Raw genomic sequence first — 26,688 nt, 5'->3', positions numbered from 1 at the left:
CTTTTGGAAAACTATCGATTTGCAGAGTATTTGGGTAAGAGATTCTCGCCCATATCAACTCTCTTTTCTCTCGTAAGTTTTTGCGTGTTTAGAGATGCGCCACACTCGCGTTTCAGGTGTTGGGATCCCAACCAATGCTTACCTAATATCTGAAAGACACTACATTTAGCCCTTCCCCAAATCTAAACACGAGTATTTCACTGGTGGAAAACTATCCATTTCCACAGTGTTTGGATTGGACATTCTCGCCAATATCAATCTTCTTTTCTTTTGTAAGTTCTCGCGCGTTCAGAGATGCGCCACACTTGCGTTTCAGGTGCCGGGATCCCAACCAATGCTTACCTAACATTTTAAAGGTGCTACAGTTAGCCCTGCCCCAAATCTACACACGTGTATTTCACTTGTGGAAAACTGTCGATTTAAACAGTGCTTGGGTAAGAGATTCTCGCCCCTATCAACTTTCTTTTGTCTCGTAAGTTCTCGCGCGTTTAGAGATGCGCCACACTTGCGTTTCAGGTGCTGGGATGACAACCAATGGCTACCTAACGTTTCAAAGATGGTACAAATCTAGACACGTGTATTTTGCTTGGGGAAATGTATCGATTTGCACAGTGCTTGGGTAAGAAATTCTCGCCCATATCAACTTTCCCTTCTCTCATAAGTTCTTGCGCGTTGAGAGATGCGGCACACTCGCGTGTCAGGTGCCGGGATCCCAGCCAATGCTCACCTAACATTTTAAAGGTGATACTTTAAGCCCTCTCCCAAATCTACACACGTGTATTTCACTTGCAAAAACTATCGATTTGCGCAGTTTTTGGGTTAGACATTCTCGCCCATATCAACTTTCTTTTCTCTCGTAAGTACTCTCGCCTTTAGAGATGCGGCAAACCCGCGTTTTAGGTGCCGGGATCCCAAGCAATTGTTACCTAAAATTTCAAACATGCTAGTTTTAGCCCTCTTCCGATCTCCAACGTTTATTTCACTTATGGAAGTCTATCGATTTGGACAATGCCTGCGTGAAAACGTTCTCGCTTCTATCAACTTTCTTTCTCTGGTAAGCTCTCGCGCGTTTAGAGATGCGCCACACTCGCGTTTTAGGTGCAGAGATCCCAACCAATGCTTAGCTAAGTTTTCAAAGATGGTTCTTTTAGCCCTCCCCCAAATCTACACACGTATATTTCACTTGTGGAAAACTATCGATTTGCATAGTGTTTGGGTTGGACATTCTCGCCCATATCAACTTTGTTTTCTCTCGTAAGTTCTGGCGCGTTTAGAGATGCGCGACACTCGCGTTTAAGGTGCAAGGTTTCCAACCAATGCTTAGCTAGCTTTTCAAAGATGGTATCTTTAGCCCTCTCCCAAATCTACACACGTGTATTTCACTTGCGGAAAACTATCGATTTGCATAGTGTTTAGGTTCGACATTCTCGCCCATATCAACTTAGTTTTCTCTCGTAAGTTCTGGCGCGTTTAGAGATGCGCCATACTCGCGTTTGAAGTGCAGGGTTTCCAATCAGTGCTTAGCTAACTTTTCAAAGATGCTACTTTTAGCCCTCCCCCAAATCTACACACGTGTATTTCACTTGTGGAAAACTATCGATTTGCACAGTATTTGGGTCTTACATTTTCACCCATATCAACTTTCCTTTTTCTCGTAAGTTCTCGCGCGCTTAGAGATGCGTCACACTTGCGTTTTACGTGCGGGGATGCGAAGCAATGCTTTCCTAACTTTTAAAGATGTTACGTTTAGCCCTCCCCTAAATCTACACACGTGTATTTCACTTGTGGAAGTCTTTGGGTTTGGACAGTGCTTGGGTGAGAGATTATTGCCCCTATCAACTTTCTTTTCTTTCGTAAGTTTTCGTGCGTTTTAGACATGCGCCACACTCGCGTCTTAGGTACGGAGATCCTAATTTTTGCTTTCCTCTCTTTTTAAAGATGTTAGTGTTAGCCGTCTTATAAATCTCTAACCTGTATTTCACGTGTGAAAGTCTATCGATTTAAACAGTGCTTGGGTGGATATTTTTAACCATGTCAATTTACTTTTTCCTTGTCTTTTCTCGCGCGTTTAGCTATGCAGCACTTGCGAACTTTTGGTATCGGGATCTTAAACTATGCTCACTGGGCTAGATGCTAGTTTTGGCCCTCTCTTAAATTTAAACATGTGTATTTTTTACTTGTGGAAGTCTTTCGATTTAGAGAGTGCTCGGGTAAGAGATTCTCGCCCATATCAACTTTTTTTTCTCTCGTAAGTTCTCGCGCGTTTAGAGATGCGCTACACCTGCGTGTCTCGTGTGGGGATTCCAGAGTATGCTCACGGGGCTCTTTAAAAATGCTAGATTTGGTCCGCCTCCAAATCTACACACGTGTATTTCACTTGTGGAAGTCCGTCGCTTTGGAGAATGCCTGGGTTAATGATTCTCGCCCATTTATATCTCTTTTACACTCGCGCGTTTTCGCGCATTTAGCAATGCGGCAAACTCGCGTTTTTGGTGTGGGGATCCCAAACTATGCTTAAGGGGCTCTTTAAAAATGCTAGTTTTTGCCGTCCACGAAATCTACAGAAACGTATTTCACTTGTGGAGGTCTATCGATTTGGACAGTGCTTAGGTCGGAGGTTCTCGCCTGTATTAACTTTCTTTTCTCTCGGAAGTTCTCGCGCGTTTAGAGTTGCGCCACACTTGCGTTTTAGGTGCGGGGATCCCAGCCAGTGCTTACCTAACTTTTTAAAGCTACTACTTTTAGCCTTCCCCCAAATCTACACACGTGTATTTCACTTTTGGAAATCTGTCGATTTGGACAGTACTCAAAGTTCGATTTATATTAACTGGGGCGATATTTCTGAGTCCCAGGGACTCTAAACTAATTCGAGAAGACTTTGGTTGTCAGTAAAAGGGACAGAGGAAAAATTTTTGAACGCTTGGTTATGAGCAGTCTGCCCGAGATATAGCCCTCTTTAACTCACTTAGTGACTAGAGAGTCGCCGAGACCGGGCTATGCCCAGAGTGATTTTGACTCTGGGTCGATTTCCAGGAACTTGGGCGATATTTCCGAGTCCCAGGGACTGTAAACTAATTCGAGAAGACTTTCGTTTCTAGTGAAATGGAAAGAGGAAAAATTTTTGAACGCTTGGTTATGAGCAGTCTTGCCGAAATATAGCCACTTAGTGACTAGAAAGTCGCCGAGACCGGGCTACGCGCAGCGTAATTTTGATCAACTTTGGGTGGATTTCCAGGAGCTTGGGCAATATTTCCGAGTCCCAGGGACTCTAAACTAAATCGAGAAGACTTTGGTTTACAGTTGAATGGACAGAGAAAAAATTTTTGAACGCTTGGTTATGTCTAATCTCCCCGAAATATAACCCCTCTTTAACTCACTTAGTCACTAAAAAGTCTTCTCGCATTCGTTTAGAGTCCCTGGGACTCGGAAATGTCGCCCAAGTTCCTGGAAATGGACCCAAAATTGGTAAAAATCACGCTGCGCGTAGCCCAGTCGCGGCGATTTTCTGGTCACTAAGTGGCTATATTTCGGCCAGACTGCTCATAACCAAGCGTTCAAAAATTTTCCCTCTGTCCAATTCACTGAGAACCAAAGTCTTCTCGAATTAGTTTAGAGTCTCTGAGACTCGGAAATATCGGTCAAAATCCTGGAAATCGACCCAAAGTCACTTAAAATCACGCTACGCGTAGCCCACTCTCGGCGACTTTACAAACACTAAGTAGCTATATTTTGGCCAGACTGCTCATAACCAAGCGTTCAAAAATTTTTCCTCTCTCCATTTCACTGAAAACGAAAGTGTTCTCGAATTAGTTTAGAGTCTCTGGGACTCGGAAATATCGTCCAACATCCTGGAAATCGACTTAAATTTGGTCAAAATCACGCTGCGCGTAGCCCGGTCTCTCTCTCTCTTTTTTTTTTTTTTTTTTTTTTTTTTTTTAAATTTATTTATGCAGGGTGGCCCATTCAGCACAGTGGCTGGTATCCAGAGGGGCCCTGCTAAATACAATTTCTAAAAATATAAAACGTCTAATAGTATAAAATAGTTATAAAAAATAGAGTTAAAAAAAAAAAAAAACTAACGTCTAGTAGTTGAAATAGTTATATAAAAAGAGTTTAAAAAAATTCAAACGAGTTACAAGCATGAACTGATAGGGAAAAAAAATAGATATCATAAATTAGGTGCTATAAATAAAATGGGCGAGTCACTAAGTGGCTATATTTCGGCCAGACTGCTAATAACCAAGCGTTCAAAAATTTTTCCTCTCTCCATTTCACTGAAAACGAAAGTGTTCTCGAATTAGTTTAGAGTCTCTGGGACTCGGAAATATCGCCCAACATCCTGGAAATCGACTTAAAGTTGGTCAAAATCACGCTGCGCGTAGCCCGGTCTCGGCGACTTTCTAGTCACTAAGTGGCTATATTTCGGCCAGACTGCTAATAACCAAGCGTTCAAAAAACTTTCCTCTCTCCATTTCACTGAAAACCAAAAGCTTCTCTAATTAGTTTAGAGTCCCTAGGACTCGGAAATATCGCCCAAATTTTTGGAAATCGACCCAAAGCTGGTCAAAATAAGGCTGCGCGTAGCCCGGTCTCGGTGATTTTGAGCACTGTCTAAATCGATATACCTCCACAGGTGAAATACACTATGTCCAATGTCCAACCCAAACACTATGCAAATCGATAGTTTTCCACAAGTGAAATACACGTGTGTAGATTGGGGGGAGGGCTAAAAGTAACATCTTTAAAAAGTTAGGTAAGCATTGGTTGGGATCCCTGGACCTAAAACGCGAGTGTGGCGCATTTCTAAACGCGCGAGGACTCACGAGAGGAAAGAATGTTGATATAGGCGAGAATCTCTCACCCCGTAACAAAACACTCATTACTGGTCGCGATTCTCGATTCTCATGCCCAGGACACTCTGAATATCTAGGTTAAAATTTGGGAAATTTTAAAAAAATATTTTAAGAATAAACCCTAGACTGAGATTCTGAAAAGAATGTATTTTTTATGATAAAAATTTGTAAACAAAATACGATTATATGTTTTTAACTAAACTTTACAAAAATTATGCCTTTCCATTACTCGCACAACTGCCCAAAAAGGAAAAAAAAAAACAGCACTGGTCATAGGTTCGATGTTCACTACTGGAAGAAGTTTTGTGCGCGATATCAGACTTAAATGCCTGTAGGCTGGCTCCAAAATTACTTGAACACGATCAAGACACCAAATGCATTTACAAAACAGATATGACATACGCTAAAGTCTAAGATTATTCACAAGAATATTATCAGGGCTAAAATCGGCAGAAAGATAAGAATATTTAGCATCGGCCGGAGAGAAAACATTCTTGCCAGAAGAGCGTGTAATTAAGTGTATATCAGTGCCCATCTAACAGCAGTATTTCTATAAAAATAGGTCCGCAATGCGTACTTGTGGGTATATGCTTAGTTTTATTCCATTCGGTTGGAGTTTGTTTTTAAAAGTCAGTATCTGGAAGTATATAATGGTATTCTAATAACTTGACGTTTTGCAACGTTTAAGCCCAAAAGGGACTCTAAGGGTGCGTTTCTTTTTGTTGTTGTTGTTGTTTTTTTGTTTTGTTTTTTTTAAAGAAAATCTAAGATTAGATTCTTAAATCCGAAAGAATCCGAAAATGGATTTTGCTTTCCTTTACTAAACAGATCAATCCAAGATCTCACGGATCATGGTGGGTCAAAGGAACCGAAATATCCACTCCCAGATCAAAATCCGTTTTTGGATTCTTTTGGATTTAAGATGCCAATCTTGGATTTTCTTAAACAAATGCACCCTAATTATGTCATAGAGTACGTTTGAATTTTCAGGTTTATGCATTGCCTGACATTAGAAAGGCGGCCCAATAAGGCTCTCGAGTAGGTCAAAAGAGGAGTTATTGCTCAAGTTTCTGCTAACTAACCAGTTCTTGCTCTAGAAGAAGTATCAATTGCAATAACAACTTTTTGTTTCATTGGCAAAACTTAAAGAGAGATGTTTTTATCACTTCACAGCCGCCACGTTGGTGCCCCCTCCGAAGGGCACCAACATGGTGAAGGCTTCCAACAATGCAATACATTTTCAGTCGAGTTGGTTTGAGATGACCATGTTTTAAGTCGTCTGGTAGTGTGAGCAGGTCTTTCCTTAACTTGTGTGGTGCTACAATTAAGGTTCATCGACGGCAGTATACGCGCTAAAAGCAGATAACACGTGACGTGACTCTTCAACGGTACATCTTTATTGTTCATTACGATGCCTTATCGAATATGGCAGAAACACAACTATCATAAATCAAACACGAATAACATATCACAACTATTTTGCAAATGATACAAAACCATACTACTATGAACTGCAGAGCATATATTTTGCCTCTCTCTTACCTAATTAGAGCTTCAATGTATCGGTTCACAGCAGTATTTCAAGGATAAAATTCTGGCTATAAGTCTTAGGCTTATTCAACTTCACAAGGGGTTTGAGGTGGGTTTATAAACAGTAGGGCTTATATCCATTAGGGCGTGGGGAAGGGGGGGGGGGGGGGAGCGGCGGCTAATAAATGATATAGAAAACCTTTTCGCAATGAGTTGATGAGACCAACCTATGTATCAAGTATAATAGAGTCGTTAACTGAAATAGCTGTTACATTTAAGCAATATACTTCTATGAACTACCACTTTAAGTCGTCCCGGTCAAAGTGCTGCTTATTTTAAAGTATTAGCGGACTACTGAAAATGGGAAGGTCAGCTCCCCTTGTCAGGATTCGATACTTGCAATATTTGAGTGCTTTCACGCCACTGAAGTAAAGTTAACTATGATCAACAGTTCTCTCTGCTTCACTCTACTGCTTTGGAAGAAAACACACACACACAAAAGAGCAACTGAAAAAACAACTTTCGTCACTGGCTATTAATGCATGGTAATTGGGTGAACATCCCTTTCAATCATGAAGCGACGTGATCTACAACTCTGATTGTGTAGCTGCGTTTTCGTAGCCTCTGCCTCCATTCTGCTCGTCTTGTGAAGATCTTCTCTCTCCTAAGCGTAATTCGCCCTTGAATCCTGGGTCACCAGGGTGCACGCTGTTCTTCCACCGGCAAGGGTTTTGTTTATTAAGAGAAGTTGTGCGATTAAAGCAGCACTGGTTGCGAAACCTACGTGTGAAACTAAGCGAAAAAAAAATGTAAAAAGTACATAATTTCCTCAGTAACTTGGACTGAAACAAAAGGAAAACCGCTGGGAGTGTATGTAACGTGCTTCCACTATGATGTGTATGCGTGTTCATACTTAAAATTGAAAAGAGTATTCTACGTGAAACCTCGATTTAACGAAGTGCCAAGGAACCTTGGAAATTTGGAAATGTCAATATAATCTGTTTCCTGAGACTTCTCTGTTTGCTTCTAAAACTTATATCTTCCAGTACTACTTTTCCGTTTCTTTTTATTTTATTTTATTTTATTTTATTATTATTATTATTATTTTTTTTTTTTTGTACTCAGATAAATAAAGTGAATTCACCTTTTCGGAGTTAAATTTCACGTGTAGTTTCACGTGACTTATGATGTAAACAAACTGGGAAAGTTCGGACATTCTAGTCAAGCACGCATTACACGTGTACGAAGTTTTCAACTTCGCCAACGTCCTGTCACTACTAATATATATTTCTCTCTGCTTCAAGTCTTTGAACTTAGAACAGTTTCACCTTCAAAATGGCAGAAAAAAAGAATAAAAGCGACTTCAACGCCATGAATGTGGCAGAACTTAAAAGATATTTGCAGGAACGTGGAGTTTCAGTAAGCGAACATTTGAAAACTTCGCTCGTGGAAATCGCTTCCGCAGTCGAAAGAATGGGTGTGCCAGTGATGATCCAAACTTCGAAAAAGATCAAACCACTGATGCTGACGAATAAATAATTCATGAAATGCTAATTCCCAAGCCAGTTTCCCTGAAGACCTTGAACAACTTCAACTCGTCGCCGCCGTTTGGGTAGTACGACATTTTTAATTATTTGATTTACCACTCAACCGATTACGACAAGCAGGGACTCGCCGCTTACAAGCCATTTGAAGATTATCGTTTATTCGCCGATGGTTACGTGGAATCTTTACTAACTGCTCAGTTGAATCAAGAGGGTGTTCATGTATATATAGCCAAAGTGCGACCTTTGAAGTTTCATGAAAATCAAAACGGATGAAGGACGGGGTGGTCATGAAGGAAAGGAGCACTACGATCTCTGGTTTATTCTCGAAGGTAGAGGTACAAACCAAGGCAGCGTTCTTCAGGCACGATGCAAGTTTAAAGGTGGTAGAGATGGGGGATGCAAGCACATTGCGGCCGCCATGTACTTTTTCATCAGTCTTTCTGTTGATTTGAGACTCGATCGGTTCAGGAAACTCGTCGGTTCGCTCTTCCGGTTCGAATTTCTCAGGGGCACCCAACGACCGTTTTCTCTCAAATGCTATTTAATGCTGTTTTAGGCTATCTGGAGTACTTTTAAAGCTCTGTAGGTTACTTTCAGGTTGCGCCAAAAAAATTTTATCTGTTCGGTTATTCTAGGGGAACTTGAGTATTCTCAAATTTATTAGGGCTTCTTTGTCCATTCCCCCAAAACCTTGGGTCTTATCACCTTTCCGAAACTGATAGTTGACCTATTTTCGGTACCCAAAACGACATTTTTAACAATCCGAAAACAACAGACATTGAATTTCTCAAATCACGAAAGTTCGAGACGACAATTCTCTTCAGAAAATCAGAAGAGATTAAAGGCCTTCCGAACAGATAATTTACCGAAACGATCCGTTGGGTGCCCCTGATTTCTGGATGCTTTCCTCATCGGGCTCTCCTAAACTCGCCACTGGCTCTGAGCTCAGATCTAAAAGAGTCATGGCGGCGGAACGTTCTTCTTTAGATTTGCCAGCAAGGCGATTAAGCGTCAGTTGGGTTTTAACTACTGATCGTTCAAGATAAATTTCCTGCTTCTCGCTTTGTCTGCCTCGCGTTCACGGGATGCCTTTCGTTTACGATTCAGTCACGACACCTAGGCACGGTATAAAATATCAATTCAAACGACAACATGTGTTATAAAAGCACATATTGATAAACGCACCCTTTCTTTACTGGCAACGGCAGATATAGGACCAGGATCCTCTTTTGTTAGACCATTTCCAACGACAAAATGTAGGCTACAAAGCTAACTGTCTTTCGTGCACACGAACGAGTCACCGCTGTGACATGCTTTTAGCCACTTTTTATCTTCTCTCGTTTTGTCTAAATGCGCCAGGAAAATGGAAGAACCTCACTGGATCGCCGTTTGGGTTTCTTTTCCACGATTCAGGGTATCGGGAATCGTTTCTACATGTAACAAAAGCACATCTTTTAGTCGTGACCATTCTGTTAGAACACTACTTGTCGAACTCGTGTGGTTGACTAGAATGTCCGAACTTTCCCGGTTTGCTTACATCATAAGCCACGTGACACTACACGTGAAATCTAACGCCGAAAAGGTGAATTCATTATTCTTGTAATATCAGTGTTCCCCAGGGATTTTGAAGAAGCCGACAAAAGTCGAAATTTTGCCAGCACTTATTGATCGAGTCTCCAAGCGCAAGAGCCTTTTTCGAAGTCAGAAGTATCGTTTTAAATAATTCAGCACAACTGAACACAGTTAAAAAAAATACAAAAACAAAAACAAAAACAAATGTAAATACCTGTAATAGACAGCGACACCAATAAGAATAAAAACAACAGGTATGGTTACCCCTAGAGTGATTTTGAGGATAGTACTGGGGTCTTTCGGCTTGCTAGCTTCTTTTGCATCTGGTGGAAAAATCAAACATTTAAAATAATTTGGACATTTACCATCTGCAACTTTTATTTATTTATTTTTTCTTTGTTTTGTTTTGTTTTGTTTCGTTTTTTGCGATCTCTTTAACTTTGGCCATCTGTATTGCTCACGCTAAACGCTAGACATCCTAGCAACAGGTGATCCACTCACTAGAATTGTCATCTGGCGGTTTACTATATAACAATACTAATACTTCGCCTATCTTGCTGTTGACTACCATATCAACCGTTAAGTATCATTACTTTCTGCTTTACATATTGAAGTGCAATCTTACACTCGATGCACCCGTCACTGTTAGTCGTTCCACGTCGGAGGGTTGTCATTCCCTTGCCACATGTTTCGCAGCTGGCCCGGCCTTCCTTGTCTTGGTAGCTGCCTTTACCACATAGTTTACAATCGAGGCTGTTTTGGTCATGAAATGATCCGACAGAACAAAGCACTGAAAGTCAAAACAGGCGTTAACTGTTTGCATTATTACGGCAGCTCACATGACCAACCGTAAGTGCTTGAAAACAAAAATCTTTCCAAGGGTAAACATTACAATCAAGCTCATTAGATCTATAAAGGATGTTACAATTAAGCCAACGTAATTCTGGCCCAATCCTAACATATTTTCCAGGGTGTATTTCCACGGCGAGTTGTCGTAGTAGCCACTTGTGTTACATTGGCAAAATAGTCGATGAAAAAATCAATAAAATTACCCACCAATTATGCAGCACGCATAATTAGGTTTATGTAACACGAGAAAGGGTCATTGTTAAGGATATCTAGTCGGCGGAGAACAATTGGCCTTACGGGTTGTATCAGATTCCTTTATAAAAGGTGTGAAGACATGATCATCGCAGTAATACACGCAACTTAAGCAGTTGCGAAATTAAAGCCTGAAAAAAAAAAAAACACACACACACACACACACACACACACACACACACACACACACACACAAATATTCAGGCCTGAACGGGATTCGAACGCATGACCTCTGCGATACCGGTGCAGTGCTCTACCAACTGAGCTATCAAGCCATCTGCGAGCTGGTCACTTTGTGAGTTTGTAATACACGCGTAAATGATGAAGAATGCAAATAAATATATTCATTTGAATATAAAGGTGTGTCGCCAAAGAGAGGTCCTCTCTTTGCTCCTAGCTGCTGAGCGTAAACGTCGCTGCTCGTAGCTGTCAGAAGTTTTAACCCTCTCCCGCCCCTTCTTAACATTGGCCCTACCCCTATTTTTTTTTTTTTTTTACTTATGCCTATATCCAATTCACACTTATGTCATCAGCGTTCTAGTTCTCTCCACTTTTCATGAATGTTCGTTGTTACTGTCATCACTTCATGACGTGACAGGATAAGTGTTTATGGGATAAGTGTTAATTTGCCACAATCGTGGCAAATTAATCCCAGCAGGGCTGTTGTCTCATTTCATCAAACTGAACTCGCCACCGTCAGGTAATGAGCTGAGAAATAAAGCCATTAGCAGTGTGTCTTCTTTTGAGTCGTAACGTAAAAATAAAGAAAGAAACAAATCAATGGATAGATAAATCAATACCTAACTAAATGAATAAATAAATACATAAATAATTAAATAAAATAAATAAACAAATAAATAAATAAATAAATAAACTTACTACTAAATACTCACCACATCTCTTTCCATTATTGCTTGGGACAGAGCCAACACTGCAAGTAACCTTAGAGAAGAGATATTTTAGTGAAGACCTCTGAGCAGTGGTGTTTATTCCATGTAAGCTTATCGTGAACTGTCCAGCAGCAACGGCATACTGCATCTGAAACAACACTTCTTCACTTTTTTCTTCGACATTGCCTTCTGATGAGGACGAATTAATATCCTTAAACAACACCATTGAAAATAGAACTTTAACGTTTGTGTCGACTGCTCGTTTTGACCTTTGATTGGCTTTCGATTCACATCCAGGAACTGCGACGGTCTTTAAGTTACATGAGTGACATCCAGAGAGTGTTGAAAGTGTGTTGCTTAATCTCTTCTTGAGTGCCGAGCGTAACTCGTCGTGACTCTGGATGTCCTCGCATTTCATTCCAGGAAAATCAACCGAGAAGTGATGTTCTATTTCCTTGGGCGCGGCATTTTCTGTGGTAGAAAGTGAGTTATAATTGTCAATTTGAATAACACTTATAAACTGGAGAATTGAACTGTTTTTGAAACTCAGTGACTGATGGCTTCCATTAGAATATTGGCTTTTCGAGATTTTATTTCAATTTACAAAATAAAATTTACGGAAATATCGCAAAGAGTAATTTGGCCTACTAATAGTTACTTCCATGTCGCTCTGGATTTTTGATGTTTTGCAGAAACAAAGGAACGGTCTGGGAAAGTAAAGCTGAACTCACATTTTATCATGCCAGGAACTTTTCGTTTCTCTTCTGTGGAACAGTACCTCAAATATTTTGTGCTGGTACAAGTAACCGACCTTCCAACTTTTAAGCACGAAATCTAGTCAGGCAGTTTACCGAACATTGCCCTGGGTACAGCAGGTTTTTATTTCTCGCGACTTGACTGGGATTGCAAATCAGGCCATGTTACCCAGGGAGCAACTTTTTCTGATGATAGTTAGGAGATAAATCGATTTCTTCAGTTATTAATTAAGAACTATAGTGCGTTGTTTGATCAGTTATTAATACGCACTTAAGCAGGTTGGTATAGTCATATCCATGATGCCATTCCAGGTCCACTCTGTGTCAGGGCCGCAGACAAAGGTAGTCACTGCCTCAGCACTGAAAGAGTGACCTTCATCGCAGTTCATAGTACAGGAAATCGCTCCAGCAACTTTTTGGCAAGATTTTTTTCCATTGACGGGCTCTCTCAATTCCGGACACTCTGTAGAGTTCAGATAACACGCCGTTAGTGGTGTCCTTGTGTTCTTCCGCAATGAAATTTATAAGAGCTTTCTTTACAAGTGTTCAAGAAAAGTTTCGTTGCTTTCCATACAATCATGCAAAATAATGCATTTAGTGTAAATACAAGATAGGTTGAAAAAGTTAAGATATGGCTACCTGCTGAGGACGGTGCTCTTAAAATATCGCAATTCGTAAGTTGTTTAGAGAGTTGTCTCCTTGTCTCTCGAATGTATGTTAGGTCAACAAAATGTAGAGAACTGAACGTAATTAGTCTTAGAATAATAAGGCAAAGAGTTTAAGGCCCTGGTAGCAGACCACTTCCTAAAATTCAAATTAATTTATTCTCTTGGGTCCTCTTGGACTGTCGTGAAAAAAAAATGTGTCACGCTTACACAACAGATGAACAAATTCATAGATTTCTTTCATCATTGTGCTATAGACTGATAACTTCTGTAACCATCATACCTCCTTCATTGATGATTTTCTTTTCACAATTTACTCCCCAATAGCCTTTGCTGCACTCGCAGTCATAGCGATTCACACCATCGACACACGTCCCTTTGACGCATGGATTTGAGCTGCAGTCATCAATATTAATGTTACAGCCGGTACCTGAAAATCCGGGTTGACAGCTACAGTTGTATTCGTTCTCATGAAACTCGCATCGGAGGAAGTGCAAGCAGTTGGCAGTGCACCTGTCAAACGCTGCAAAGCAAAGTTGTAAAACGTTATAACCTGTTGGTTTTTCTTTCGTTTCTAGGATAGTATGAAAATCGATGTACTCTTGCGGTGACGGAAATGAACTGAGCTACCGTCTATGTTAAATATAAATGTAAACTGCAATACGGAAAAGCTCTCAGGAGCTCATTACAAAGTGTTCCAATAAGACTATGGAGTGTTGGATTTTGTGGCGGCAGAAAAACCAGAAAATCCACAGAAAAGACCCTCGAACAAGGATATAGAATTAAAAGGGAACTCATCCAGGTTTTTAAAATAAGCAGGCACCGAATCAAAGTCACCGGCTACTACAAGCATTTGCGGCAGGTACTTTTTGTATTCCAAAGTTTATTAATACGCAGTTTTGTTTCCCCAACGTAATCATGATACATGACCGGATCTATGTCAGGAAATAACTGAACAAGTGAAAAACTAAACAGTGTGGCTATTGTATGTACACCTTTGAAGCAAGAGAAACTTTTTTAGAGGGCCTTTTGCCGTCATTCAAACTTACATGTACATTGTATCAGATTTGCCAATAAATGGACATTTTCGACGATTGAAGTGGAGGCAGCAGACTATGCTAGCTGTCTTTTATTGCCACTGTTAAAAAGTTAGGAAGACAAACAGGTAACAAACAGGTTACCAAATATTACGTGGTGTGCAGGAGCGTAGCTAGGGGAGTCCCTGGGTGCCCGTGACGCCCCCTTTTGTAACCTACAACAGGTTTCGAAAACGACAGGACTTTCTGATGAGTACTCTCACTTGGACAAAATGTGAGCCCTCCCCCCCCCCCTTGAAAATTGCTGGCTACACCCATGGTGTTCTAGTTTTGAAAGCCTAGCCGTGTACGTGTGCGCGTGGTGAATGTGGAGCCAATACCGGTATGAAATTTTAGCAAAAAAAAAAAATATCCATCAATAACGCGAGTGTTTGCTGTACAAAAGAAACGAAACTTCTAAACATCGAAGCACAAACTAAACAAAACCGCTGACTTCTTGAGTGGTGATCAATGTATGTGACAGAAACTATATCACCGGTAAAATATATGTCATCTTAATCCATTGACCATCCATTGTTTCCCCGATCATTTACAGCTATTTCATTCCAAACATTAAAACAATTTTGTTGCCCGCTACTGAAAGTTTTTATCTTCAACTTTCATAATTGACATAACACTAATAACATTAAAGCGACAGCTGATTCATGTTATTACAGTTCAATTAAATAGAAATGAATTCACTCGAAGATTTCAAAAGTAAATGACCTAAATAGGACTGTACCAAGAATGCTAAGTACCTTTACACTGTGTCATGAATCGTTTTTCTACATGTCCTTTGACTCCAAAGAGGAAGCTGTTCCATGCACGCAGACTTCCTGCGATAGGCCACGTGCAGTTATGAGCCGCGTTCCACATGTCTAAAGGACTTGCTGGAACATTCCAAAAGCTTACTTGGTGCATAGTGCCGGCAAAAGCTGTTGAAAGGTTTGAAATCTTTACCCCTGCGAGATATCGCTGGCCAAGCACAACCCACCCTCCGCCAATGATCGTATCGTTGGTCTTGACGCCTCTTGCCTTTTTTATTTCTGCCCTATCAACGTACACCGAGACAGTCCCAGTTATCGCCTGCCACACGACTCCCAAGAAATGCCAGTGATCGTCCGTAAACTCAAAGTCTGCACTTACTGTGCTATCTTTGATCTCCAGCTGAACTTGAGACTTTGTAAAGGAAAGCACGATGATATGGTTTGGTTGCTCAGGCACACTGTAGCTGAACAATGTTCCTGAATTGTATCTGGAGTCTGCACGAAGATACAGGGCGATTGTGAAAGAATCCATGTTTGGAAGACCTTTGCCATCTGATAGCAAAATCATGTCATCTATGCTTTTGCGTTTGAAAATGAGATCAAAGTCACTGCCAAGAACTGCAAACAAAGTGAGAAAACGAGTGTTAGGATACTCCCTCTATTGTGAAACATTCCCTACAATGAACTTAAAATATAATTTGCAGCGGTTCCTCTCGAAAGGGTTACCATTTCATGGGCAAAGGGATATAAAAAGGTAGGGAGTTGACGAGTCAAAGTGAAGATAGGTCAGGGGAAACTAACATTCAAGTATTTCAAGGACCATTTCGAAACATCTAAAAGTGACATACTTAAGGACTAATTCATCCAAGTATTTGAAGAGTTCTTCAATTAAATGATACAGGGAAGGGAAGCAGTGTTCAACTGTATATATAAGAAAGGCGTGAATGACTAAATGCTACATAACAACAGATTGTATAGTCAGATACATTTCTTAAAATTCTTAGGCTCCATTTTTGGACAGCTCATTGACATGAAGAATTCGCGAGGTGGGTGAAAAGATCCGCTCTACTTCATTGTTTTCAATTATCGACTTGCTACTGTTCTTATGGGAATGTTACCATTTTAAATGGCCGAGCTACTTTATAACACTTTTTTAAGGACGCTGCAGATTAAAGAGAAATTTAAAAATGCAGCTTGCTGTGCTGCTAATGCTGTCGTATGAAGTACCGCGCCACCCCCCCCCTCTCTCTCTCTCTCTCTCTCTCTCTTTCCCTCTCGCACGCGAGTCCGCAGCTCGTCAGCAACTCTCTCATAGTTTATGAAGATGATATATTTACTTTCAGTCGCTTTCAGTGGCTCCTTATTCCAAACTGATGGAAATTTTGGTAATTCGAATATTTGACTTCGTCTTTTGACATGCCATAACAAATGCATTTTTGAGCTAATTATCCTGCAATGAACATTTCTTTGACCTTTACAGAAAATGATGAAATCAATGATGACGACGTCATAATCAACATATAAACAATGGTATCCTGGAGAGCAAGCTAAGTACCATCTATTAAACGCAAACAAGTGTTTGTACGTCTTATTACCACATCCCTCCCCTCAGAAAAAATAAACAAATAAATAAATCTGAGGGAAGGGCTCATCCTACGTCTTTCTACCTGTATTGCGTTGTTTAGGTAAGAGTTTCGATTTGAATGCACCTCCGAGTGTCAACTTGAGTATTTTCTATCTATGCGGCATTTCCCATTTCATCCGTTTTACCAATAAAGAACTGTCATAAATACTAACTTACAGATGTCACAGTTGTCTCCAGAGTAAGAGGGGTAGCATTCACAGCTGTAACTATTCATCATATCCTGACAATACGCGTTTGGCATGCAAGGCTCTGAAGCACAGTCGTCAATGTCCACCTCACATTTTTCTCCGGTGAAGCCAGCTTTGCACGTACAGCTGAAGTCTTCTGAGTAATTATAAGACCTACACGTGCCGTGATTGAGGCAAGGCATTGATAGACAGACGTCTGTAACGTTTTGGCATTTCTCTCCAGTAAACTGACTCAAACATTCACACTTGTAACCTGGTGTCAGATCAATGCAGGTACCATTGTTGATACACGGGTTCGATTCACATTCGTTGATCTCGGTTTGGCAGTAGGTTCCATTGTATCCGGCGGGACACAGACAAAAATACCCGAGAATATGGTCAACACAAAAAGCGCCATTTTGACAAGAGGCATTGACACAGTCGTCTATGTTAAGCTCACAGTACCTTCCAGTATACCCATCAGCACACGAACAAGTGAAACTGTTGACCTTATCGTGGCAGGTTCCGTTGTTAAAACACGGCCTTGGTAAACACTCGTCTATTTCCAATTCGCAGTAATCTCCGAAGTAGCCAGCGCTACAATTGCAGTAAAAATAGTTATGAGAGTTAACGCAGAAGCCATTTCGACTGCAGTTAGTTTCTTTGCAGTGGTCAATGCGGTTTTCACAGTTATAGCCGTTGAAGCCCTCTGGACAGGAACAGGTGTAATTTGCCACTAGATCTGAGCACGCGCCATTATTTGCACACGGACTGGATTTGCAGTCGTCAATATTAACTTCGCATTGCAGACCTGTCAATCCATTAGGACAGACACAAGCAAATCCGTTGATCTGTAAAGTAAAAGGAGACTGATTTGAAGTTCCGTCACCGTATCGCTGCTATATACAAGAAACAATCCAATGTGTTTCTACTACTTATGTATAGCACACCTTTTTATTAGGCGTTTTAATTTCCCACGTAGCTATAGTCGGGCCTCCCCTTTGTCAGCAGCTCGGTAGTTTAACTAAAATCAGATTTTTTGAAAACGCAAACTACGACAGCAAATCTAACTATCTGAAAGCATCCATGGGTCCGTGCACCCATGAATCCATCCATTGATGCATACATGCATCAATGCTTCCATACCTCTATGCATACATTTACTCTTTCATTTACCGGAGCAAAAAATCGGAATAATTTGCCAACCAGTTTTAAGGAAGGAAGTTCAATAAAAAAAAAAAAAAAAGGTTTATGGGTAGGTAGACCTATACTATCAGGTCAAGCAAAACTAATTCTGTAACATTAAGCTAGTAATAGTAAAAAAGTAACCTATATTGTGTGTGGTATTCTCTGCAGAGCCCTTATTGAAACCAGATTTAACAAAAATGCCGTGTTCAAATAAAAGATTCCATGCATGCATGTATCCATCCATCCACAAAGAACGTTTATGGATTGTCATTCATCCTCCAAAATCATTGTCGACGAAAAGGAAAAAGTTTTGCCAACCTTACCATGTTTTTTTTTTCCTCTAAATCTTTATATTTCATTAAATTCTCATACAAGTAAATAGGGACTACATCTACTAACCTCAACCGAACTTAATTCATGGAATGTACATAGGTTGCTCCGCTTAACGAATGTTACTACTTGTCTGGGCTTGTGCTTAATTAATACACGCGCATAACGTAGGATTGAGCATTTGCACATTACCTGATCATAACATGTTCCTCCATAGTAACAAGGGAAAGACAAGCACTCATCGATTTGCACTGTACAATCATCGCCCAGAAATCCAGGTGCGCAGTCGCAAGTGTAGCTGTTCATTCCGTCTCTGCACGTGGATCCATTACCACAGGAACTTAGCACGCAGTCGTCGATATCAACCTCACAGTGTGGTCCACTGAATCCATCAGCACAGGAGCACTTGTAGTTATCCACTTTGTCGATACAAGTAGCATTATTGGCGCATGGAGAGCTGGCACACTCATCGATGTCAATGCTGCAGTTTTTTCCTGTGTACCCCTTTTTGCAAGTACAACTGTAGTCATCTATGAGATCAGCACAAGCTCCATCGTTTGCGCATGGATTCTTTCCGCAGTCATCGATGTTTACTTCGCAGAGAATACCAACAAAGCCGTCAGAACAAGCGCATTTGTATCCATCTATTACGTCAATGCAAGCGCCGTCGTTTAAGCAAGTGACATTCTTACAGTTGTCTATATTGCTCTGGCACTGATCTCCTTCGAAACCATCTGGACACTGACAAGTAAAGGAAGTGGTACCATCAAAGCATGTTCCATTGTTCAAGCAGGGCATCGAGGCGCAGTAGTCGATGTCCACATTGCATATTTTACCTGTGAAACCTATCGGGCACACGCAGGTAAAGTTGTCCACCCCGTCATGACACGACCCGTTGTTTGAGCAAGGACTCGATGCACAGTCATCTATGTTGTTTTCGCAGTGTAATCCATCAAAACCATCGCGACAGTCACAGCGATAGGCATTAACCATATCCACACAGCTGGCTTGATTTTGGCAGGGACTGGAGATACATTCATCGATGTTGAACTCACACGCTGATCCAGAAAATCCCCTCTCGCAGATACAATAAAATCCATTAATTTGATCTAAGCATGTAGCGTTGTTCTTGCATTCTGCCCCAGCACAATCGTCGATATTATGTTCACAATTTGTCCCGTTAAATCCTGCAAGACAATTGCACTGGTAACTGTCAATTCCATCGCGGCAGTGGCCCCAGTTTTGACAAGGGTCACTCGCGCAGTCATCGATATTCTCTTCGCAATCGTTGCCTTGGTAACCAACCGGACAGACGCACTCGTAGTTGTTTATTTTGTCTCTGCAAGTGGCTCCATTCTGGCATGGAGATAACAGACATTCATCAATGTCCGTATCACACAGTCTTCCCGTATAACCAGGCTCACATTGGCAATGATAACCACCAGGGAGATTTCTGCACGAGGCATTGTTTGAACACGGCGAAGAAACGCACTCATCTATATCCTCTTCGCAGTTAGGGCCTCGGTAACCATATGCGCATGAGCAGGTGTAGTCGTTGAGCAGGTCTTGACATGTGCCATTGTTAAAACATGGTTTATCTTGACAGTCGTCAATATCAGTAGCACACTGCTTCCCAGTGTAACCAGGTTGGCAGGAGCACAGGAAATCGCCAATGAGGTCAGTACACGTGGCGTTGTTGATACAAGGGTTAGAATAGCACTCGTCGATTTCTGGAACAAATAAACCCCCTAGAATTAGAAACTATGAGTTTCCAGCTTTAAGTGGTTGCGGACAAAAAATTAGGTAAACGTGACACAATTTAAAAGCACGCACAGAAGCTCCGCGAAGAAATGGAATTGTACTTAGGCGGTATTCTATGTTAATTGACAAGTGATCAAAGTTCATAAGCATTCTTTTGTCAATCGATTCCAGAACTTTTACGACGTGTTCTTTTTATCATCATTCGCAGTCCGTCTCATCTTAATCAATCGTAGCCACCCGTTTTCGTCTTCGTTTAAGTTTACATCTTCAGTGTCCATCTGGCTTAGTTAACAAACTTCTTTTTTGATGAGGTTTCTGTTTAATTGAAATGATTTGTATGTTATAAACGTCTCTTGTTAAAACTATTGCTGTCTTAAAGATTTTCTTTGAAATTTATCTTACTGAACCATTTAGGGAAGAGCGGCTCTCAATGTTTCAGTAAGACTACTGACCTATGCAGTCTTGTGCGTTCTTTGATCCGGGTCTCAGTGTTACAGTTGTTCCTGGGCATGAAAAACACACACGACTCTTATCACGTGGCTGAAAAGAGCGTCGATCGCATAAAGAACATGGGGCCAGTCCAGTTGGGGAAAATGATCCAGCCGGGCACGGAACTGTGGAAAATAATTGATCAAATGCTAGTCATCAGAATGAAGATTTTTAAATTCGTTTGGAAGAAACAATATGTAAAACCATCATTTAAATCCATTAATATTAACATCGTTTTCGACATTGACACAATGTCTACTTAAACTGAATGTGCTAACGACGTGTTCTTGATTAAAGAACGTAGCCGAGGTCAAGTTTTAGCACCTAAATTGAGGAGCGAGACAGGTCCTTAAGTTACTAGGTATGTTGCCGGTCCGCTACAAGCCAACTCAGCATTCTTTTCTTAGCTTGCCCTTACAAAAGGCTAATAGCTAGCAGGCATATCATTTAGATTCCCTGGTGGAGGAAGACACTGTGTCCATGTCGTCCAAAGAGCACAAGGAAACTTCGCAGGGTACGAAAAAGAACCAGAACCTCTTAATCCAAAAGTAACTTTGCTAGAAATCAGATTATTGCATTTCTTTGGGAGTAACACCTGGTGTATCACATACATGGAATCTTTTTTTTTAAATACATACCTTTACATTGTGTGGAGCTGTTAGATCCCTCAGCAGAAGTTGTCTTGTTCGGACTGCATTTAAAGCATGAGCTTTGGCCCTCCTTGGACTGATAATAGCCCTTGTCACAAAGAAGACAGGGCTCCATTCCGGTGGGCGAGTGCGAACCAGGTCGACAGAGAGCTGCCATGAAAACAAATAGTCAAGAGAGGCTGCCAGTTATGCTTAGTCCTAGAGGTTGCGCACTTCACTCTACCTCAATATATATTAGATAATATCTTAAGGTCTACTGAACACTTGACGTGACCACAGGATATTCAACCTCTGGTGAAATTCTGGGACCCTACCTTTACTCCCTCCCCCCTCCCATTGTGTATTCGGCGTTTTTTTATGTTCATTGATTCCGCTTTGCCATATAGCCAAGGTTATTAGATTGCTCATTCGTTAGTGTCAACAGCTCAGAGCTGAGAAATTTCTGTCTCATCAGCTTTATTAGAAAAGTCAGTTACCTAAGCAGTCGGAGCTATTCTGTGTTCTGGAGTCTGTTGTGGAAGTGCCTGGTGGACACATCGCACACTCTTCCTGTGCACTGAGCTCTTGGTATGATCCGATAGGACAGTCTTCGCACTTTCCAGTGGTACTGTCTAAGTAAGTCCCCAGCGTGCAGTTTACTGTAGATCACAAAGACAAAGATGCAGTCAAGAAGTTTGTATGAATGTAAAACAAGCAAATTCAACTTACCTCGACAATAAACTAATGAGCTCTTTACAGTTATAACTAAAATAATATAAGGCAAGATAGTTTTGCTGTAAGCGTAATTCACTAGCAGGAAACGTCTTAGGTACTTCGTGAGAAATGCTGACAAGAGCTTAACGGCTAAAACTAAAATCTGAAAAACTAGAAATAAAACTTTATCCTGTGCCTAGTTTAAAATGAGGCAGTTGAAGCATCGCATTGTTGGGTCTTTTGGCGCAAAAATGCGATCAAATTAATAACAAATGTTAATTTGAGGAAATATACTAACGGCAATATCCCTTTTTATTAAATGTTTGTCCCTTGGTACAGAATTGTTTAGGTTCTGAGATGTTGAATGAATTTCCATCAGCTACGAAGTCAGTGCCATTGATGGTCAGACTGAGATTGCCGTTGTCAACTGCAGCTTTTATCCGACTGCTGATGTTTTTGGCAATTTTTGTGCCCTCCTCGCCAATGAAGATCTGGCCTTCTTTGGTGTCATTTGCTTCAATGCCATTAAGGTCAACTACAAGAGTTAAGCATTAAAATATCATTATTGCACTGAGACTCGATAATAATAGGTTGTGGCATAGATTATTTAAAGTCTTTGACTTTGTGTCTTTTGGTATCTTTTTGGTTGCCTTATGGTTAATATGTTGGCGAGAAATATTTCCAACGTGGCTGCGCTGATAGGCTAGAGACTTTCTCTCACAGCTCTTTGCTATACCCAAGAGTTTGGTTTAGGTAAAGGTGGATAAGGACAACCGGATGCTATTTAAGTCCCATCCGGCAGTATACAGATATTTCCATTCCATCCATACCACGGAAATGGGAATTAAATTAAAACCCAGTCATGAGTTAATGCCTTTAAATTTTCAATTCTCGGAAGCTACATTCTCCGTTATCAGTATAACGAGTAACGTGACTTTTTGACATTAAACCATTGCAAAGTGAGAAAAAGGTCGGTTGAACGATTTAATTTAGGCAGGGTGATTCAAAACTTGAAGTTTAATTTTCTAACTATCTAGTTTTAGGAGAACAAGTCTTTCTTCACACGCTAAACTGCAAGTTATGTAGAAAAACACTTTATTATAATCGACGCAGACAACCCTTTTGTCATTTTCAGGTGTTCAGTCGTCCCAAAAAACAAACAATTAAAATAATATTATTGACCTACCAACGATATCTAGAGTAACTGTGGTTCGTGGAATTGATCGTCGAGTTCTTCTATGATGACCAACATCGTCTGGAAAATAATAATAATAATAATAATAATAATAATAATAATAATAATAACGTAAAGAGATTAAAGATTCAGGCAATTCAAATTACAGGGCTTATTCTCTACAGGTAATTATACTGAGGTACAGTCTTAGTTTACAACAATTGGATAGTGCAAGTGCGAGTGCAAGTGCACAAGACTGTAAGATGAGATGTGGCTGGACAAAGTGGTTTTCTGTCAGTCTGTGTGTGTCTGTCTGTCTGTGTGTCTGTCTGTCTGTCTGTTCAGATCTGTAAAACAAATATTTAATAAGCAAGCTCCCAAACTGATTTGGTGCAACGTTTAGATCTATTTGAAAACATCCAGTAAGAAAGCGTGCACTTATAGCTGCACTTCTCGGACTTAGTAGAACAACAGTTCTGTAGTCCAAGCCGTTCACGTAATGTTGAAGCAAGCAAAGAGAATGTACATCTTCTTTTCCGCAGTGTTCTCTTAAGAAACTAGACAAAAATTTTCTCTTTGTAAGTTCGAGTAATGCAAACATTCTTGAAAGTTTGGAAGAACTCGAAAAAGCACATGCCGTTCGTGTTCCTTTTTGCATATTTCCACTATGCAAAAACTTGATAGCCTAGGGATTATGCAAATCCTAATAACAGAGGCTTTGAGCAAACAATTAAGAATAAAAATCAGCGATAACATTTTCGAATGACGTTTCGATGACCCGTGCACCATTCGAAATTATTATCGCTGATTTTTATTCTTAATCTATTATGAGCCTCCCAGTACCCACGGAGTAAGTCGGACTTGATCTAGCTGTTCGCTTCCATTTTCGCCTAGTCTTGGGTTTTCACCAGGCCAGATCGATTCCCCATGACTCATTACCATGTCGTGAATAATAATACCTACGGTAGAATATTACATTATTCCATCCAATTGAAACAACGAGGATGTTTCTTGTTTCTTAAAATAGTGAGAGCTTTGTGTAATGTTGCCATACCTGCTGAACGCCTTCTCCTACTGATAACAAAATCAACCGCAGCGCACGTTACTTTCACATTTTTTGCCTTGCACTTGTCCTTGAGTGCTGGATCTTGGCAGACCTCTTTGAAGAAAGACTCGTTTAACAGTTGGATAAAGTTCTGTTTTATTTGAGCCTGGGCTTCTGGCGTATTACAGTCACCATAGTAGTAGTGCAAATCCATTGCCATCCTGACATCGTTGGGGCGGTATACCTCTACAAAAGGGTGGACAAACAAAACGAGTTGGGTCTTCCTTACATTATCTGAGGGTCTGGATGGGTTTTAACTGAACTGATAGCAGAGAATAGGTCAAGATTTGTGAAAATATGAAAAATATGCGGGGTTTCTTTTTTTTCTTTTTTTAACTAAGAACTGCGATCTCAGATCAGCAAAATTTGCCAATAGTTGAGAATGAGCTGAACTTTGACTGATAACTAAATAAAATCGCCCAAAATGTGGAAAGCTTTTAAAACACGAAATGGCGAGATTACGAAATGGCACTACAAGTAAGAGTCCATGTGGGATATGGGTGTCTGTAAGCGTTACCTTTACAATTACTGAGAGCTAACCACTGTCAAGGCAGTAATATTTAGGCTAATCTGAGTTCTATTTAGGCTAACTGGAGCCATTTCGCCATTTCGTTGCTTAAAAACGCCCTGAAATTTAACTGATAACTGAGTTCCCACCATTTCATCTAGACCGTCTTAAAAAAAAATTGTGGCTTGGTAAATATTGACAGAATTTCATTTCTAGTGTCAAGCACTTTTATAGACCATGGGAACTGCGTCATAACATTAGTTTTTAAAACGCAAGTACAACCGCTAGACTCAGGCCCATAATACCCTTCTCCGTTGACATTTAATTAATTTTACTTCAATATAAAACATGATTAATTCAATCCACCATTTGGATTACACTACATTGTTATGTCCTTAGCAAATAACATAAATCAAGATAAGATTCCAGAACGGTAAAAAAGAAAAACTATGAAAGAACATATTAACATTGCGAAGTTACTTACGAAAATAATATCAAAGTAACACATAGCAAAGGAGCAAAACAATTATGTCAGAAAATTTCAATTTTCGGTACACTTGCACAGTTGACACAGTTGACGGTTTGTTGTCACATATTAAAAATGCCCCTTAAAGACAAGCCATCGCCAAAAGAAGACAGGGAATGGTATTTATGTAATTTCTTGTGTTGTAGTGTAAAAAGGAAAAATGCAACTAATTATTTACTCACTTGTACAGTCTGGAAAACGATTGGTTGGCATCCAAGTTCCTCTTGCTCCGCAAACCCACATAGTCGCAGGTAAAGGTTGGGCAAAGTCCGATTTGTTGCTGCAAAAAGGTGAACAGAACGTTCCAAACATCCAATCGTCACAAGCCTTTGCGCCCCCTTTGGGAGGAGGCAGGTCACTGCACTTCGTCGCTGTACGAGTAAAGAAAATTAAATTTTTCCAACAATTATTGTTATTGTTCTTCTTCATTCTTTCTGACCGGTTACTTTCAAAAGTACTTTTCAACATTGATTGTTAGTTTTGTTAAAAATACAAAGAACCGCTGATAATAATTTTGTTCATTACAATGTCGTCATCAACACAATGTCTTCTGCATAGTGAGATACAGGCAATTAGGGGTTAAACTGATGGTATTCCGAAGAGGTCACCGTAGTTTATCAAGTATTAGCACATAATAGGAGTAAAACAGTACGCGACAAAGAGGAAGTCGACATTAAATTTAACACCAAAGAGTTTGGCTAGTTCAAGGTACTGAGCGGTAGTTGCATGTGGCACGGGACGTTTATACAACTTTCAGATGCTTGCCCTTTTCTATTTTTTCAAAATTGGGTCTTCAAATATCTTAGGTTAGTCTACCTGATGCTTACGTTTAACCGTTATAGTAAACTGGCAAACAGCTGGGTCGTTATCTGGATTATCATCGTAAGCTGTGCAATGCACATTCCATGTCCCCCAGTAAAACTCAGTCCCACTTTGATGACTGCATGTTATCACCAATGGACTATTGCTGTTGTCTTTAAACTGAGGTTCGTTCCACGTAACTGTTGTTGTCATCTTCGTAGCAGTAATTTTCTGGTCTGCGGGGCAATATACAACCTGAGGGCCTAAATTATCTACGATGAAAATATATAAAGGGTTTGTGTCAAGAAAAGACTCTATCCTCGGAGCAGATTCTATTACATTGACATAGCTCTACCGGCCATTTTGGCGATAATTCTTACACCACACAATGACAAGAGAGAAAGAGCGGAGAGTGATCGGTCTTCACTCTTAGACCGAGGTGAGATTGTTGGCAGCTGACAGAGTGCTGGACTATAATTTCCTAGCCTTTTACTCAGACATTATATGAGTAAGGAATCATGTCAGCAATATAAAAAACAGTTCGGAAATCAATTTGGCATAATTCGCCATACACGTGGCAAAATCTCTTTCGGACTCACCTTCCAAAACTACTTTAAACGAACACTCTTTCTTGTTCCCACTTGCATCTCTTGCAGTGTAAACAACAAGAGTAGTTTTATTGAAGACGTGTGGTGGGCTGATCCCTGCTGGAACAACTGTAACTTGTGGTGGCAGATCGTCGTTGTCCAGAGCGACAGGCTCCGTCCAATTAACCAATGCTGTAGAATTTTCATTGATGCTTGCGCGAATATCTGAAGGACAACTACTCTTGAACACTGGTGGGGTAACATCTATGAGAATATGTCAATACAAAAATACGTTAAGATTTCAGACG

The 26,688-nt window shown here is 40.4% G+C and overlaps 1 protein-coding gene and 1 pseudogene across 1 annotated transcript in view; one reads left to right on the top strand and one right to left on the bottom strand.

Moving 5' to 3' along the window:
* Positions 1-6,228: 6,228 nt before the first annotated feature.
* LOC149096468 (uncharacterized) overlaps positions 6,229-26,688 on the bottom strand; it is a 46,698-nt gene continuing 26,238 nt past the window's right edge. The window contains exons 18-35 of the mRNA XM_089280643.1: positions 26,393-26,644; positions 25,820-26,065; positions 25,175-25,363; positions 23,908-24,144; positions 22,866-22,934; positions 21,978-22,214; positions 21,463-21,624; positions 20,975-21,136; positions 20,300-20,461; positions 18,279-19,816; positions 16,558-17,419; positions 14,748-15,374; positions 13,197-13,436; positions 12,520-12,711; positions 11,497-11,964; positions 10,128-10,292; positions 9,717-9,825; positions 6,229-7,175 (exon numbers count right to left, since the gene is read on the bottom strand). Of these exons, the coding sequence (XP_089136769.1) occupies positions 6,971-7,175; positions 9,717-9,825; positions 10,128-10,292; positions 11,497-11,964; positions 12,520-12,711; positions 13,197-13,436; positions 14,748-15,374; positions 16,558-17,419; positions 18,279-19,816; positions 20,300-20,461; positions 20,975-21,136; positions 21,463-21,624; positions 21,978-22,214; positions 22,866-22,934; positions 23,908-24,144; positions 25,175-25,363; positions 25,820-26,065; positions 26,393-26,644 (6,122 nt within the window). The 3' untranslated portion in view covers positions 6,229-6,970. The remainder of the gene's footprint in view (positions 7,176-9,716; positions 9,826-10,127; positions 10,293-11,496; positions 11,965-12,519; positions 12,712-13,196; positions 13,437-14,747; positions 15,375-16,557; positions 17,420-18,278; positions 19,817-20,299; positions 20,462-20,974; positions 21,137-21,462; positions 21,625-21,977; positions 22,215-22,865; positions 22,935-23,907; positions 24,145-25,174; positions 25,364-25,819; positions 26,066-26,392; positions 26,645-26,688) is intronic.
* On the top strand, positions 7,719-8,508 carry LOC149096469 (uncharacterized; annotated as a pseudogene).

The sequence above is a fragment of the Orbicella faveolata genome, unplaced genomic scaffold, assembly GCF_042242905.1.
Source record: "Orbicella faveolata isolate gen_17 unplaced genomic scaffold, um_ofav_v1 contig_48, whole genome shotgun sequence".
Taxonomy (NCBI): Eukaryota; Metazoa; Cnidaria; class Anthozoa; order Scleractinia; family Merulinidae; genus Orbicella; species Orbicella faveolata.
The sequence above is the reverse complement of the archived record's forward strand: the minus strand, read 5'-3'. Positions and strand labels throughout refer to the sequence as shown.